This window comes from Pygocentrus nattereri, chromosome 2, assembly GCF_015220715.1.
Source record: "Pygocentrus nattereri isolate fPygNat1 chromosome 2, fPygNat1.pri, whole genome shotgun sequence".
NCBI classification, from domain to species: Eukaryota; Metazoa; Chordata; class Actinopteri; order Characiformes; family Serrasalmidae; genus Pygocentrus; species Pygocentrus nattereri.
The window spans coordinates 2,934,914-2,950,109 of NC_051212.1; the positions used below are offsets into that span (position 1 = coordinate 2,934,914).

The following is a 15,196-nucleotide window of genomic DNA, read 5'->3' on the forward strand; positions in this document are numbered from 1 at the left end:
TTGTAGCATTTCACTTAAAAATCCTTATTTTCTAAAACAATTACACAAATAAAAAAATGGGATTGATGGCGATTATCTATACACTGAAAACAATAACACACTGGATTTCCTCAGTTCAGTTATGGACATTGGTTGCACACATATTGTTTGATTTGGCAGCAACTTCCACAATTGTGTTAAATCAAAATAAACTATTTATGTTCATTCAACTCTTGTTCTTTGTGTTGATTTAACAATTCTCAGTTCAAATCAAGACAAGCTATTTGTGTTTAATCAGCACAAGTCCTGTGTTGATACAAAGCTACTGAAATTTGATTTAATAAATTAGATTAGATGATTTTATTCCGAGACAATGTAGTCCACCCCCACATTATTTAATCACAACTAGATCAATATTACAATATTAGCTATTTTAATATTTCCTTATAAATGTTTCAAAATGGGAACATTTAAATTCCATCAGTTTAAAAACGGTTAATCTATAAATGAAATATAAAGACGATTAAAAACCCAAATTTCAGCAAGTATCGTCTCGTTTAATACCTTCATTTTTTTGATGATTCCTAATATCGAAGTCTTTCACTGAAAACAAGAAGCAGTTTTGTTCTAAAACTTTTATTCCAGAAACAGAACAGCAGGTGTCCCCAGTCTAAATGTACCAACTTAAAACGTCAGTCAAATGTTTTCAACTAGAAAAAATAAAAGGCAAATCTCTGCAGACGCAACAGTCATTATTATTCACACATCACACATAATCACCAGAACAGTGATATCAAATATGTAGAGAAGTGCACAGTAATTATAACTGTAACACAGCAACCAGAAATCAGCAGTCAAACAGACTGAGAACCTCACAGTCATTAAAACTAACGTCTGTAGAACCAGCCACACTGCTCAGTCCACGAATGTAGAACTGCCCTTCTTTTACAGGAAGGGTGAAGCAAAAACAACACAGCTCTCCTCACTGGAGGACTTTAGTTCTCAAGCTCTGGGCTTTTCTTGATAGATCAGCTGCATCCAACTCCATGATTATCTTGTGAATAACTTCCAGGGTGCAGTGCAGCTCCGACGGTCCCTCATATTTAAGATGGAAAAAATCCAAACAGCATGGCAGCTGCAAGGGCCACATTCTCCAGGTCGCGAAGCAGCACCACACCCTCGAGGATCAGTCCCACATCAGAAGAGTTACTGCCGGGAGTCTCTCTGACAACATAGATCCCCACCACCGCTCTCTCTAGGGCTCTTAGTGTGTTGGCCTCAGTGAAGTCCTGGATAAAGGGAAATAGACTCTTTAAGGACAGGCTCCTCATTAAGAAATGACCGTTTTAAGAATGACATCCCACCATTAGCTCAGGGCTAAGAAATGCAGCACTTAGCAGCAGCATCTCACTTGGCTTGTGAACATCTAATATGATAACCAGTGAATGCGGTTATGTCGGGACCCAGAGCTCCCCGTCCTCCGCTCCGCAGTCCCAGACGATGTGGAAAAACGTCACTAATTAATTAAAGTTGAGTCAAATTCTACTTTTAATTTAATCTGTTCTCTAATGTAAAAAAGACGACTCAACTTTTTTGCTGGCCAGTTCCAATAAATATGCTGCTTTGTTGGAATAATAAGACAGCGCGGTATGTTCAGCACAATGAAGCTCTTATTTAAGCTACGTACGACTTTTTTGAACATGTTTATATGAACATTCATTTTTGAAGATGTGGCAAAAGCACCATCTACTTGCACGCTCACCATGTACTCCTGCTCCAGATCCTTAGGGTCCTCATTGAGGTCCATGCAGAGTCCATTTATGATGCTCTCTCTGCAGCATCAACATCATCCTCAGGGATTAAAACATAAAACAGACAGTGGGCAAAATGTTTTGTACCAGTGGACTTAAGACTGGCATCTCCATCAACACACGGTTAAACAGATAAAATCCCAAAACATGACTGGTCAGCAGTTGTGTAGATGGGTGTGTGTGTGTGTGTGTGTGTGTGTGTGTGTGTGTGTAAATTAGAGCCTTGGGACATCCGGGTCCCTCCGAGCGGGTTATTAGTTTAGTGTGGGCGGGGCTTCGATGATCAGAGCGCTCGGTGTTCTTCAGCTAGGTCTTCTCAGCTACCTGTGGGAGGAGCGGTGTAATCCGGTGTGATGCTGTTAGCTGCTTGTAACAGCTGGGGAATAGCTTGCGTGATGAGGATTAGCCTCGCGGCGACGCCTCAAGTAACTGTCCAGTTTATCTTTCGTTTTCTTTCTGTTTGATTCGGTTTTTCTTTTGTTTTTGTGTGTAATGAAATAATCGTGTGCACTTGAACTTGGAACCTCGCCTCCTCATATCCACACCCACACCCATAGTGCCAACTCTGCCGTACGTAAATCCCGGTGGCTCTTCTTTTGGAGGTTGAATCGTTACTAACCCAACCCTAACCCAACCCTAACCTATGGAAAATGATCATTCCCAGCATTTAGTATGTAAACAAAGCAAGGGGAACGTTACTTAGTGTTGCTTAATGCGGACTGTGACTTAATTAGCTTTAAAGCCCATTGGCCCTCTGAGTACTGATGATGTCTTACTTGGTGTGATGGCCATTGCTTAATGGCAGTTTTGTAACAGTAATCAGCCGATTATTTTAATCCACCCTTTACAGCCAGAGTGGGCAGCCCTGGTCTTGGAGGGCTGGATTCCTGCACAGGTACACATACCTAACCTGGCTATTAGCTGATAGGTTGAATCATGTGTGTGAGGAGGCAAATCCCCAAACTGTGCAGGAATCTGGCCCTCCAGGATCAGGGTTGCCCACCCCAACTCTACAATTAACGGTTAGCTGTATTTCAGGTGCAGGTGCATCTCTGTTTTAGACAATTCAGGTCTTTAGTTTGAGGCCAAATGAATCTCACATTTTTGAAATTCACGTTCATTTTTTGGGAAGCTGTGCATTTAATAATGACCTCATCCAGCACCAGTGAATGTGGTACATTTACAAAAAGCTCTCACAGTGGGACCGTATGAGTGCATTATTCATTTTCTGGTGTAAAGCTAGCACAGGCTTCCTCCGAGACCTGTGAAGAGCCACTGCATTCAGTGACTGTCTAACGTTCACATTTGATCACGCCACGCAAGATGTGGCCAGTGAGTTTTGTATTGCAGCAGCGAAACACGACGGAAGGCAGTTAACACTATAAACCCTTCATTAACTCTCACTTCAGACAGAGCCACAGTGCCCTGTCCAGGATCACTACTTCATACAAGTGACATCAAGGAAGGATGAAACACTTAGCAATGACGACATAACTGTTCATTAAACAGAAAGTACGTCACGTTAACTACATCGTTGAGTTAGAAACACACGAATAGGCTGGAGTTTTTACAAAAGCCAAACTTAATTATACACAGATATGACCATATGCAGACATTCTCCATTCTCAAGCATATCTAAACATCCATCCATCCATCCATCCAATATCTAAGCCGCTTCTCCGTCAGGGTCGCGGGGGGATGCTGGAGCCTATCCCAGCAGTCTTCGGGCGGAAGGCAGGATACACCCTGGACAGGTCGCCAGACCATCGCAGGGCCATATCTAAACAGCACTAGCTAAATAAAGCTGTCTGTAGAATTGAGCACATACAACAATACAGATTTCTTTCATGTTAACACTAAGAATATTTGCAGGTTTTACTTCTGCTAAGAAGTCTTCACATAACTGGACAGAATCTGAATATTTAATCTGCTCAAGATAGTAAATCCTGGAGGCAACAGGACTTAACCGAGCAAAGTCCATGGCTGTTGTCCTCGCCTAATTATACATGGGGTCATACACTGAAGTTCCAAGCCCTAGAAATAGGCAATTAGCGAAAACGTCTTTATTACATATACAATTAGTTATTACAAAGATCACAACAAACACATGGATAACCCAGCAAAAAAAGAAGACTGGACCTGGTGTCTGAAGACCTGATGGACCAATGTTCAACACCACGGAATGAAAATGAAACAAGAACTTTCAAGGTAAGCATATTTATTTCATTGCAAATAGTAACAGAAGCAGCTTAGTCGAATGTCTTCAGACAGGTTGTACCCTTCTTTGCTCATGTGTTCTAAGTGTCTTCAGAAATGCACAAACATTTAAAGTTCAGCAACAATCAAAGTAATCAGACAACACTGGACCAAGCTGTAAACAAGGTGTGCATTAAAGTAGAGCACTAGCAGTTTTTTTGTACTGCCATGTAAAATTGCCTGTAATAACAGCACATGGAGCACAGGTACCGATCGAAATTAGGTTCAAAGCTCCAATTCCAGTCACATCAGGAATCTTCAAGATGACACCAACTCCCGGCATGGCTGCTATGCGCAACATGTATGATGTCTGCAGTCACTTATAAACAGAAACAAAACAAAACAAAAAAGGTTCATTGTAGAAATGATGTTCTACTCTAAGTATTAGAAGCCTCCTTATTAAACTGTGCAGAGTGTTTACTGCTGCAGCAAAATGGCATGCCACTGAACTGATATCGCTTCTGATTTGATTGATTTGTTGTATGGAACAGAAGTTGTTTACGCCCATTTAAAATAACTTAATGAGAAGATGTTACAGATAGTGACAGTGACTGAAGCCATTCATTTTCAAAACAGTATTTCTATTCAGTTATTTAATGAAGTTCTGTTTATATACCAGATTCCTAATAAAAGAGGAGTGTAATTTAATAAATGACAGGAAATGGCTTCTAAAACAAGATTCAGCTCGCTGTTTTTATTATAAACTTTCTGCTTAATGTTAACTTCTGTCTGTCATTTCACAATAATCTCCAGCTCTGTTAATGAATGCCTGCTGTGTGTGAGTGTGCTGTAGGCTTAAGAGGTAGCAATACGTAAAAATCCAACAGTTACCATTAAAACGTAAAACGGTCAAATTTAAATTGAACTCCTATTAAGCTCCTATTTTTTTGCTTATTAACTGATAAGAATTTAACATTGAAAGCAAATTTAAAACAGCCATTTTATGTGCACCCAGAACAAAAACCAACACCTTCACTAGTAGAAACTATAACAGCAGCATTAAAGACAAACTATAAACAAGATGGTTCATGACAGGCGGTCAAGTATACAAGCATAAAAATGACCAGGAGAACTTACAAAAGATGATCATCTTGGGATTTGGAGGTCCAGGATAAATTTCCAAGTGTTGTCAATAAACAAATGAAATTGAGTGCCTAATAAAGAAAGAACAAGAAAAACAATAGAGTAATCGTTACGGAGCCAGCTGTAAAATAAACAGGTGAGGCGAGCTCTGGTAAACAGCTACAAAACATACATAAGCATGGAGGTCATGGACTCTCAATCTATATACTGTGATTTTTTTAATATATACTTTTTATATATACTTTGATTTTTTTATTACTTGGGAAACTGGGTACCACAGTAAAATGTACCACATAAAATCCTTGCCATCTCACAGTTGTACCAAAACATGCCCAAACAGTTAGTATGCACCAAAATGGAAACTGAGGATTATGTTAATACGTTTATGTGCAGATTCTTTGAACACATATCACAAAGCAGAGGAATAACATTTGATTCAAATATCATCACTGCAGGACAAATAAACAAGCTTGTAATTCAGACAGACAAAAAAAGAACAGACGAGTATCAGTACAGCATATATTTACATGCCTCAGCAGACTGACACTAAGAGTTGGCATGCCAAGCTGGACCAATCACAGTTTTGGTCAAAAGACTGATTCAAGTCACCAGCCAAATAAGATCTGAAATGTGACATCATGAACACCCACTGACCACTTCATTCAAACTACCTCCGTGTTTCTACACTCACTAGGAAGGAGCACTTTGTAGTTATACAAAGACGGTAGTTTCTCTGTATGCTTTGTTACCCTGTTCTTTAAAGGTGAGGACCCCCACAGGACCACCACAGAGCAGGTACTATTAGGGAGGTGGAACATTCTCAGAAATGCAGTGACACTGACATGGTGGAGGTGTGTTATGTGCTGCGCTGGCTGGTGTCAGCTGATCAGACACAGAGGTGCTGCTGGAGTTTAAACACCTCAGTGTCACTGCTGGACTGAGAATCGTCCACCAACCAAAACTATTCAGACAACAGTGTCCTGTGACCACTGATGAAGGGCTAGAGAACGACCATCACAAACAGTGCAGCAACAGATGAGCTGCTGTCTCTGACTTTACGTCTATAATGTGGACCAGCAAGGTAGGAGTGCAGCACATGTCATTGGAAATAATGCATTCAGTAAGAGGTTCTGTGAATGCGCATTCTGATGGTGGACTCTTTTCCAGAAAAAATCCACATCGGAACCGCGAGGAATCCCCTTTGTGACAAGTTTTCAAAGCGTCAAAAGATCTTTATGTTCAACACCACATCCCACCTCTAAACAGACACACTAAAGAAACTAGCACTTATTGTGCTGGAAGTAGCCTTTATAAGAAGAGTAAATTATGGACATGAAGGGATACACATGCAATAGTACTGAGATGGTATATGACATTTAGGTGAGAACTGATTGGCAAAAAAATATTCCAAGGATTCCAGCTCTTTACTCTGTGCACCTCAGCAGAATGTGGGATCCATTAGACCAGTATTAGTACTGCTGCAGACCATGCACACACCTTCATGACACCAATTTATCATCTTCTAATGACAACTTCCAGCATGATAATACACACTGTCACAAAGCCAAAGACATTTCCCTTTGGTTTCACGAACACGACAAAGTGTTCAGTGTTCTTCAGTGAGGTTCCCAATCACCAGATCTGAATCCAGTAGAGCCCCTGGCCAAATACGCAACATAAAAGTGCACCTAAAAGATTTGCAGGAATTGCGTGACAATTATATTCCAGTATTAATTTCTATTAACTATTTTCATCATAGTTTGTCAACAAACCTTTTGTTCATGACGAAACCGAGACGATGACTAAATAAAAACTACATAAAAGGATTCTGACGAAATGAACTGACACTGTCAACGAATAAAAACGAGACGAAAATGTTCGGCAGGGACGACATCCAATCAGAACTGATTTAGTTCTGTGAAAGGCGGGGACGAGTTAGGAAAACATCCAATCATAACTACTTCGGCGTATATGGAGAGGCGGGACAAGCCGGGTAGCCATCCAATGAAACGCGCACAAATTTGGCCTAAACCCGGGAGACCACACTAGCCTGTGAACTGTCGTTACTCATGATGGAACTAAGTTATCTAGACAGCGTCCACAGCTAAAACTATATATTAAAAAGCTTGGTAAAGCTGGACGCTCAGCGGAGAGGTAGCATTATCTCATTAAGAGGTTTCTTATTAAATAAACAAAACTAATCAAACCTACACTTTTCTCACATCTGAGATAACAGATAAACTGAGTGAACATATATTTACCTTCACTGAATGTAAACAGTGGGCTTCATAGACGAAGTCAGGAACTGTGTAAACTGACATTTCAACACGCAGGATACAGATTATGGAAAACCTTCAAAGTGTTCTCTGAGTGACGCAACAGAAGAACCACTTTTGGTTCATGTTGGCAACAAAATCTTCACTTCCACTGCAACAAGTTTACATTATTTTACTAAACGCATCAGTTCTGCACAGGTTTCGAATAACTAGTGGGGGTGTAATGAACTATAATATATCTACAGTTAATGAACTATTATATATTTAATCTTTACACAACGTTCTGGATTGTTTTAGCTCATCTGCATTGCTGCTCATGTATCCACAATAATTAATCTTCTAAATGAGGTCAGAGACGTTGATCTATCACGTGCGCACCTGGTCATCCATACTGGACGCTTATCGCTCATGTGGTTTTCACGGTTTTTAAAGTACAGATATTGCCATTCTTACTTTAATTAGGACAGAGTTTTCGACGAAATGGCGCTAAATAACAACACCTTTGTATATTTGGGGAAATACTAGTCCCCTCCAATGAATTACTATGGCTGTAGCATAATCCCTTAAAAACCTGGCCGAATAACAGAGACGGGAGATTCTTTATTTCTCACAGGCAGCTCCATTTATTCAGTGTCATACGGCTGATAAATGTACAGTCCTTATGCCTCTTTAATAAGAAGAACAGTAATAATGTTCTACATTTTGACGCGCAGCTGCCGCAGTGAAGAACCCAGCGCTACCAGCTCCCACGGAAGCAGAGGCTGAAGATGCCTACAGGACTTCCTCCGCCTGGCTCCAGCAAGACGCTCAGCTTTTATCTCCTTAATTCCACATGTTTGTTGTTTTCTTTACTCTATTGTTGATTTTCTGTTAAATAAACATGTTAAATTCCCTTTCACGTCATTTTGTTTTGGGGTAATAATATTAATAATAATATTAATTAATCACATAAAATAATACAGCATCATTTCTATACGTCATTTTTCCAGCGTAGGTTTGTGTTTGAGTCTTTAGGCTTCTTAATGGCTCATCCGATCTCTCTGCTTGTGTGTTTTATATCTTTAACTCGGGGAGGAAGAAGAATATCAAATCTAGCTTTGAGGGTAATTTATGTGAGAAGGTTTGATTCTAAATGTCACACATTCAGTTCCGCTCAGATGCTGCATTTTAGGTAGACTGTACATTTCAGTCTGCAGCGCAGCGCATGACCGTCATTTTGGCATCCAAGCCCGATGTTTAAAAGACGTCCTGCAGATGAATAAACGCTCTAGTAAATAGTCGAGGAGAGTCTCAGAGGCGTCTCCGAGACGCAGGCGGGATTATGACGCAGCCAGAAAGGTCTGGAGCGCAGCAGCTGAAGGTCTTTCACGATCCACCAGAGACGCATCAGAGACGAACTGCCGATGAGCTCACGCGCTATTAAACACGCTCTCCAGACGAACTGCGTTACATCCAGCAGACGCTCTGAGATGTAGATGTGCTGTCAGGGCAGAAACTATGGGGACCATGCGGATTCCCGCAGGGGCCTCTGGGAACTGAGCAGCTCATCCTCAGTTTCAGGAATCATCTGTAAAGGAAAGTTGAGTGGACCTCGGTGATCTGAGCTCCACCTCCTCAGAGAAGACCAAACCGAAAGCAGCTCACCTGGACAGGTAGAGGAACAGCAGCAGGTCGGCGTCTGAGCCCGAGAGAGGATTTCACACATCAGCGCTGTGGATTCAACACGGTGAGATTATTAATCCGAGAAATGAGGAAGATCGGCTGGAGATCAAAGCAGGACCGGCTGCTTGTGTTTCCTCGCGGTTTAAACCCGTTTTAATCCGAACTCAGAACCGGACTAAACTCCTCCTCCGAGCTCCAAACTGTGTGGCGGTGAAAGGCGGAGCCGCGGTTCTTCCCGAGATGAAAGGCCTGAAAGGTTTGAGTTAAACAGGTTTAACTGTAGAGAAACGCTGTAAAGCTGGATTTACTGAAGGAGCAGCGACCAGCGCTGCTTTACCTTCAGCTCCACTCGCGCTTTCACTCACACAAACTCCAGGTCGATTGATTACTGCCCCGCTCGCGACACTCTGATCGGCTTTTTCTCGGGAAAACGCCGCAAAAAAATCCAGAGAGAGATATTTACAGGTTTTATGCAGAAACAACAAATAAATAAAAGAAAGAGAGAGAAAGAGAGAGAGAAAGAGAGAGAGAGAGAGAGAGAGAGAGAGAGAGAGAGAGAGAGAGAGAGAGAGAGAGAGAGAGAGAGAGAGAGAGAGAGAGAGAGAGAGACAGAGAGAGAGATAGAGAGACGGAAAATAATCAGTAAATAAATAAATAAATAAAAACTCCTCCGAGCTCCAAATGGCTGCCGGTGTTGTGCCGAATTCCGACTCCCGGCAGAATCCGACGCCCCATCTGACTAACCCCGCCCACCCGGTGGACTGAGCCCCGCCCCGGTTTAGACTCGGGACTCCAGTTCATGTTTACCGGTCATTGATTTGAGCCAATGTGGAGCTTCCTAACAGAGAAATGAGCTTCACTGCTCTGTCCGATGTGAATTTATGATGAAAGGATTTTTAGATTCTGTGATTAAATATTTATTTGTGTGTGATATAATACACAATTTATTCCGGAAGCACTGAGTGGTGACGTCAGGAGCTGGACATCACTTCTCAAACATGACATCATTTATTAGAAACGGTCAACTCTAAAAATTTAATACGATCCAAATAATGTGATCAGGATTCATATTATCAGAAAAACACTTGTTATTATTCATAATATCAATATTAGTATTAATATTAGTGATTAGTTGTAGAGCTGTTTTATATTACTGGTCAGGCTGTTACTTTATTGAGGTTTATTCCATTTTTGATCAAGTTTGCTGCAAAATCTTTCCTCTTTTTCCAGTTCTGGGTGTTATTACTGAGGATAAGACCCCTTATGAAGATGTGTATCAGTATATGAACAGGACAGCAGCTGCTCTGTTTGGTGGACGTGTGATAAAGCTGACAGGTTTAATGCTGACTGATAGAAAAGCCAAAGCAAGGTGAGTAATGAGTTTAACAGTACAGTACAGTGGGTTCTCTCTTCTTCAGGTTCTTCATCGAGACTCCAGGCATCACTTTATTTTTGCGCATTAAGCCCATTATTGTACTGGTGAGGGTGCATTAATGTCCTTCTCCATCTTTATATTGATTTAGTTGATATTTACCTTAAAACGAACACCAGTTAATAAATGAGCAATATTAGAGACGCTTCTCTATGACTGTATTATGGGTGTGGGTCAGTCTGGAGTTCCTGTAGAAGCTCAGGGAGGCAGATGACTGAATGCTGCAGCATCAATATGGGGGCACTGTGTGTGTGAGAGGGTCTGCGGCTGTAAATGAACCACAGGTCAGGTTTATCACAGTAACGTCATCTGCTCGGCGTTTCTCTGCACTACAACATGAAGCGGCGCTACAAGCAGGTTAACAGAACGGCTGAGCTCTGATCACAGCAGCTACAGAACAACTCACTACAGCTGTGATCTAAACCACGTCTGTGAGAGTGAAGCTACCTCAGGAACACGGCTGACGAGCGTCGTCCAGGCCTTAGCGACAGTTAGTAAATGATACTGAGCTCATTCACACGCCCAGCAGGGCAGGACACACTGAACTGACTGTACTGCTGGTAGTTATTAATGAGGTTTAAGGGGTTTGACCTCATTAATAGCCTTTTAAACACGGTTTAGACTGGGCAGCCTTATTGTGGGCCTGTTGTGAAGTGAAATTGTCTTTCAGATCATATCAGATGATAATACATGAGCTGACAGGGTAAACACATCTGTTCTGATTTCAGGCTGACACAAACACCCTGCTCAGAAGATCCACGATGGAACCTCCTACAATCAGCACTGAGAGAGAACCCAGCAGTGTGTCTCTGAAGAGTGACCGGTCCATGGAGCCTCCTCTTAATTTCAGAGGAGGAACAAGAGAACCCAGCTGTGTGTCTCTGAAGAGTGACCAGTCCATGGAGCCTCCTCTTAATTTCAGAGGAGGAACAAGAGAACCCAGCTGTGTGTCTCTGAAGAGTGACCAGTCCATGGAGCCTCCTCTTAATTTCAGAGCAGGAACAAGAGAACCCAGCTGTGTGTCTCTGAAGAGTGACCAGTCCATGGAGCCTCCTCTTAATTTCAGAGGAGGAGAAAGAGAACCCAGCTGTGTGTCTCTGAAGAGTGACTGGTCCATGGAGCTGCCTCTTCTTTTCAGAGGAGGAACAAGAGAACCCAGCTGTGTGTCTCTGAAGAGTGACCGGTCCATGGGGCATCCTCCTGAATCCAGAGGAGGAGAAAGTGGACCGAGCCGTCTGAGTACGTTACGCCCTCCATGTCTCCGCAGTGATCCCGTGTCCTCTGACCCAGAGTGAGTAATGAGCGTCTTTCAGTGCTACACTGATGAGTAATGATGTCATAGTTTAAAACTTTGACAGATCACAGCACATTTCCTGTTTTTCACACTTCCTATGACTTTAAAGGCCGAGCATCTAAGCTGATATGAAAGGGTAAAACCCCTCAATAGAGCGAAGGATGAGTTCCTACTTTATAATTGTAGCCCAGGAAGACACACAGGACAACAACTTAGAAGCTGCTGGGTCCGTTTATTCTCTATCAGAATTCAGAAGATTTGATTAGTGAGAGGAATTCAGCTCACCTTCACAAAAATACAGCCAACTGAATTCACCAAGGAAAGAACACAAACAAACATGCAGATTTGAATGGACCTGGCTTAAATACTTTTCCAGCCTGCCAAAGACTCGAATGTGTACAGCACAAAGAAAACAATCATTCAGTAAATCCAGCTTTACAGCGTTTCTCTACAGTTAAACCTGTTTAACTCAAACCTTTCAGGCCTTTCATCTCGGGAAGAACCGCGGCTCCGCCTGTTAAAACGAACTGTTGATAAACTGAACCTAAAACTATTAAGGAGCTGCCGTATCGCTTTCCACAGCCAACACGGATCATGTAGGCAAACTGACCTGCTGACCTGCTGCAAAGATCTCCACACACCAAAATCTCTGTCCTGTGCTTTAAACCTTTTCTCCCACAGCCAGAACACTGCAGCTCCACCCAGCGTCCTCTGGTTTCCTTAACCGCACTCGCTCTGCTAAACAGCACCCCCGTGAGGTCTTAAAGGCACAGGAACCAATCTATGCTTTTTAGATTAATGTAGGGGAACCTGATCTAATTGGATCTAATGGTGGATCTAATTATCACCTGGCTACATAATTATTAATAATAATAAAATAAATCAGGTCTCAAAATGAAAGTGAAGAATTCAGGTTTAAAAGATTTTTGTTTTTCCAGCTTTTTCCCACCGACTTTCGACATAAACGTGAAACGTATTACATACATGGTGGACGGCAACTCAAACAGTCAGGGCTTCAGCCAGCTGCATGCTGACTTTTCATCTCGTCATACGTCTTAATCCTTGGGAAAAAGAGTCAGGAGGCCACAGGATACTGGAGGTTGGTTTTAATGTTGAGCTCTGAAGTCCCAGAGAAAGTGTCTGGTGAGCAGCTGGAAAAGCACGGCCGCAGTTTTTGTAATAGTCATAATTTAAAAAAGAAAACAGATTATTTTACCTGTCTGGCGACGAGCGCTTGGCTATCCCATTATAAATGCTAAACAAGTGGCCAACAACAGCGCTAAACTGTTTAGTTCCTCAACAATGTGAACTTATACGAACAGCAAATATTAGCTGGCTCGGCTCGTCAGTGATGGATCACACCGCCATACTGGCATCACTCCAAACACCTCCATGTCCGAGCACCAGCTAGCAGATGACTGGATATCTTTATTCTATCAGAGTAGTTTGAGGGGTGAACTACAGTATATAAACACCAGTCAAACAGAGTCCTCCTTTTAGGTACTTTTAAACTGAAAGCTGAATGCTTTTGAGTCGCGTTTGATCAACAGTGTCATCAGTTTGCCGTGTTGTGTGAGTAATGGAGCACAGGTTCAGGTTAGCCAGCTGCTAAAAACAGCTAGACTGGGATGATGGCACTCCCCCGCTTTCCAGTGCCTCACAGCTTCCTTGGTTTACTTTGGTTTAAATCAGGCTGTAACTCACATGAACCACTTGTTTCTTTCACTTTCGTTGCTTGGGAATGCACTAATACTAAAACACGACTGAGCTCTGTAACAGTGATGTAGTTGTGAGGAGCAGATGTGATTTAACGCAGCTAAAGCTTGTGAGGATGTACAGAAAGAGGTGAGATCACTGTAGGTCAGTACAGCTACACCAATGATCTCGTCACTCACGCTTGGTCACAGGAGAACAGATCGCTGGTCGCTCCACTGAAACAAGGAATGTATAACTCCATGTTTCAGACATTGCTAAACACTCATTTTACTCGTGGCCCCCCCTCTCTAATCTTTGAAAAACGTGCATGTGCACCATCTCCTGGTGATGGCAGTTGCAGTAGAAAACTCCACCAGGGCTGTCTCTAGAACATGGAAGTGTGAGAACGGTGTATTATATCGAAAAGTTATCACACCTTTCTTGTCGCTCTATTAAGGAAAGTTGCATCATGATTACTATCGTTATTGTTTTATCGCCCAGCCCAAATTGGCATATATTTAAATCTTCAAATCTTGAATAAATTCAGCATAAATATCCGAAAACATTACAAACATTTCACTTTGAAGGCACCAGGTAGCGTGACAGAGCCCAGGATCTTTACATGCACGACAAATGCCTCTATCATATCACCTGGTTCCTCTGAAGTCTCCACCCATCCTGTAAACTCCACCTCCCATGATTCATTTGGTTCTGACATCAGAGTCACGAGCCCAACACCAACCAATCACAGCCAATTACACAGGCCCTCTTCCCCTGAGTTCTGACTGCCTTCACCTGTTCTCATGATCTCTGTTTGTATATTTATACCTGTTCAACATCAGTTGCTCTTTGTGAAGTGTTCCATTAGAGTCTTTTGGATGCTCAGCATTTTTCTTCTTTACGCCTCTCGTGTTATTTAATCCTTTTTGTCCCTCATTTACTCTTCTGGATTCTCTCCTGGACTTTGGTAGAGCATCGTTTGTTTCTTTGTTGGTTGTATAACTTTGTTTTTGTAACTCTCTGCTCGGCGTGCAGATGGTCCTTTATTCAAAATGAGTAAATCTGAAGAGAGATTTGCTGAGCAGGATCACTTCTACAGGTGCTTGTGTGAGAGCTCCATCATACCATCTAACCAAGAAAACTGCAGCAGTAGAAAAAGCTAACGTGTTTCATCTGTGGGGGCTTGCCCAGCACTCGGCGTCACATCTCCAAAAGGGGTGGCCACAACTTATTGTTTTACCAGAAAAAGTATATTGAGTGATGAAGTGCAGTTAGGCCACTGACTAATGCTAATGACTCGTCTTTAGTTTTATGTACTTCAGTAAAATATTGATTGGTTTTTACTCTGCTGAGTATTTTTAAGGCATGATAATTTTATCATAGTATTTTAGTGAGTAAAGGATTTTTTTAGTTGTTAATAATTCATATTAAAATCCTAATCCCTCTTTGTGTTTGATTTCAGTTTGTTTTGATGGTTGCAATATTTGTCCTGCTCTGTGATTTCGTTACATCTCTGACTTTGGAGCTTCTGTATTTTAGACCAAAAGAATCTCAGAAACAGAAGAACAGAGCTGCACAGTCTTCAGTTCCTGTGCTGATAAATGCTGGATGAAGTTCCACTGCAGTTCTCAGCACTTCAGTAGATTCTAGACCTGCTTCTTTTGTATTTCTACTCAAGTGTTTTTGAGGAAAGTAGTTTTACTTAATT

The 15,196-nt window shown here is 41.9% G+C and overlaps 2 protein-coding genes across 9 annotated transcripts in view; both read left to right on the plus strand.

Annotated features, from left to right (window-relative positions):
- Positions 1-15,196, plus strand: part of LOC108416826 (NACHT, LRR and PYD domains-containing protein 12-like) — a 578,836-nt gene that overhangs the window by 358,817 nt on the left and 204,823 nt on the right.
- LOC108414856 (NLR family CARD domain-containing protein 3-like) overlaps positions 1-15,196 on the plus strand; it is a 146,022-nt gene that overhangs the window by 108,958 nt on the left and 21,868 nt on the right. For 2 of the 8 annotated variants that reach the window (XR_005129274.1, XM_037532119.1), the window contains exons 1-2: positions 10,694-10,783; positions 11,228-11,790. Coding sequence is in view for 7 of the 8 variants with exons in the window: in XM_037532119.1 (XP_037388016.1) it covers positions 10,718-10,783; positions 11,228-11,790 (629 nt within the window). In the remaining variant the exon portion in view is untranslated. Of the gene's footprint in view, positions 1-8,989; positions 9,324-10,297; positions 10,437-10,693; positions 10,784-11,227; positions 11,791-15,196 lie in introns of those variants that run through there. The other 6 variants (XM_037532139.1, XM_037532127.1, XM_037532123.1 and 3 more) reach the window with 6 other exon arrangements.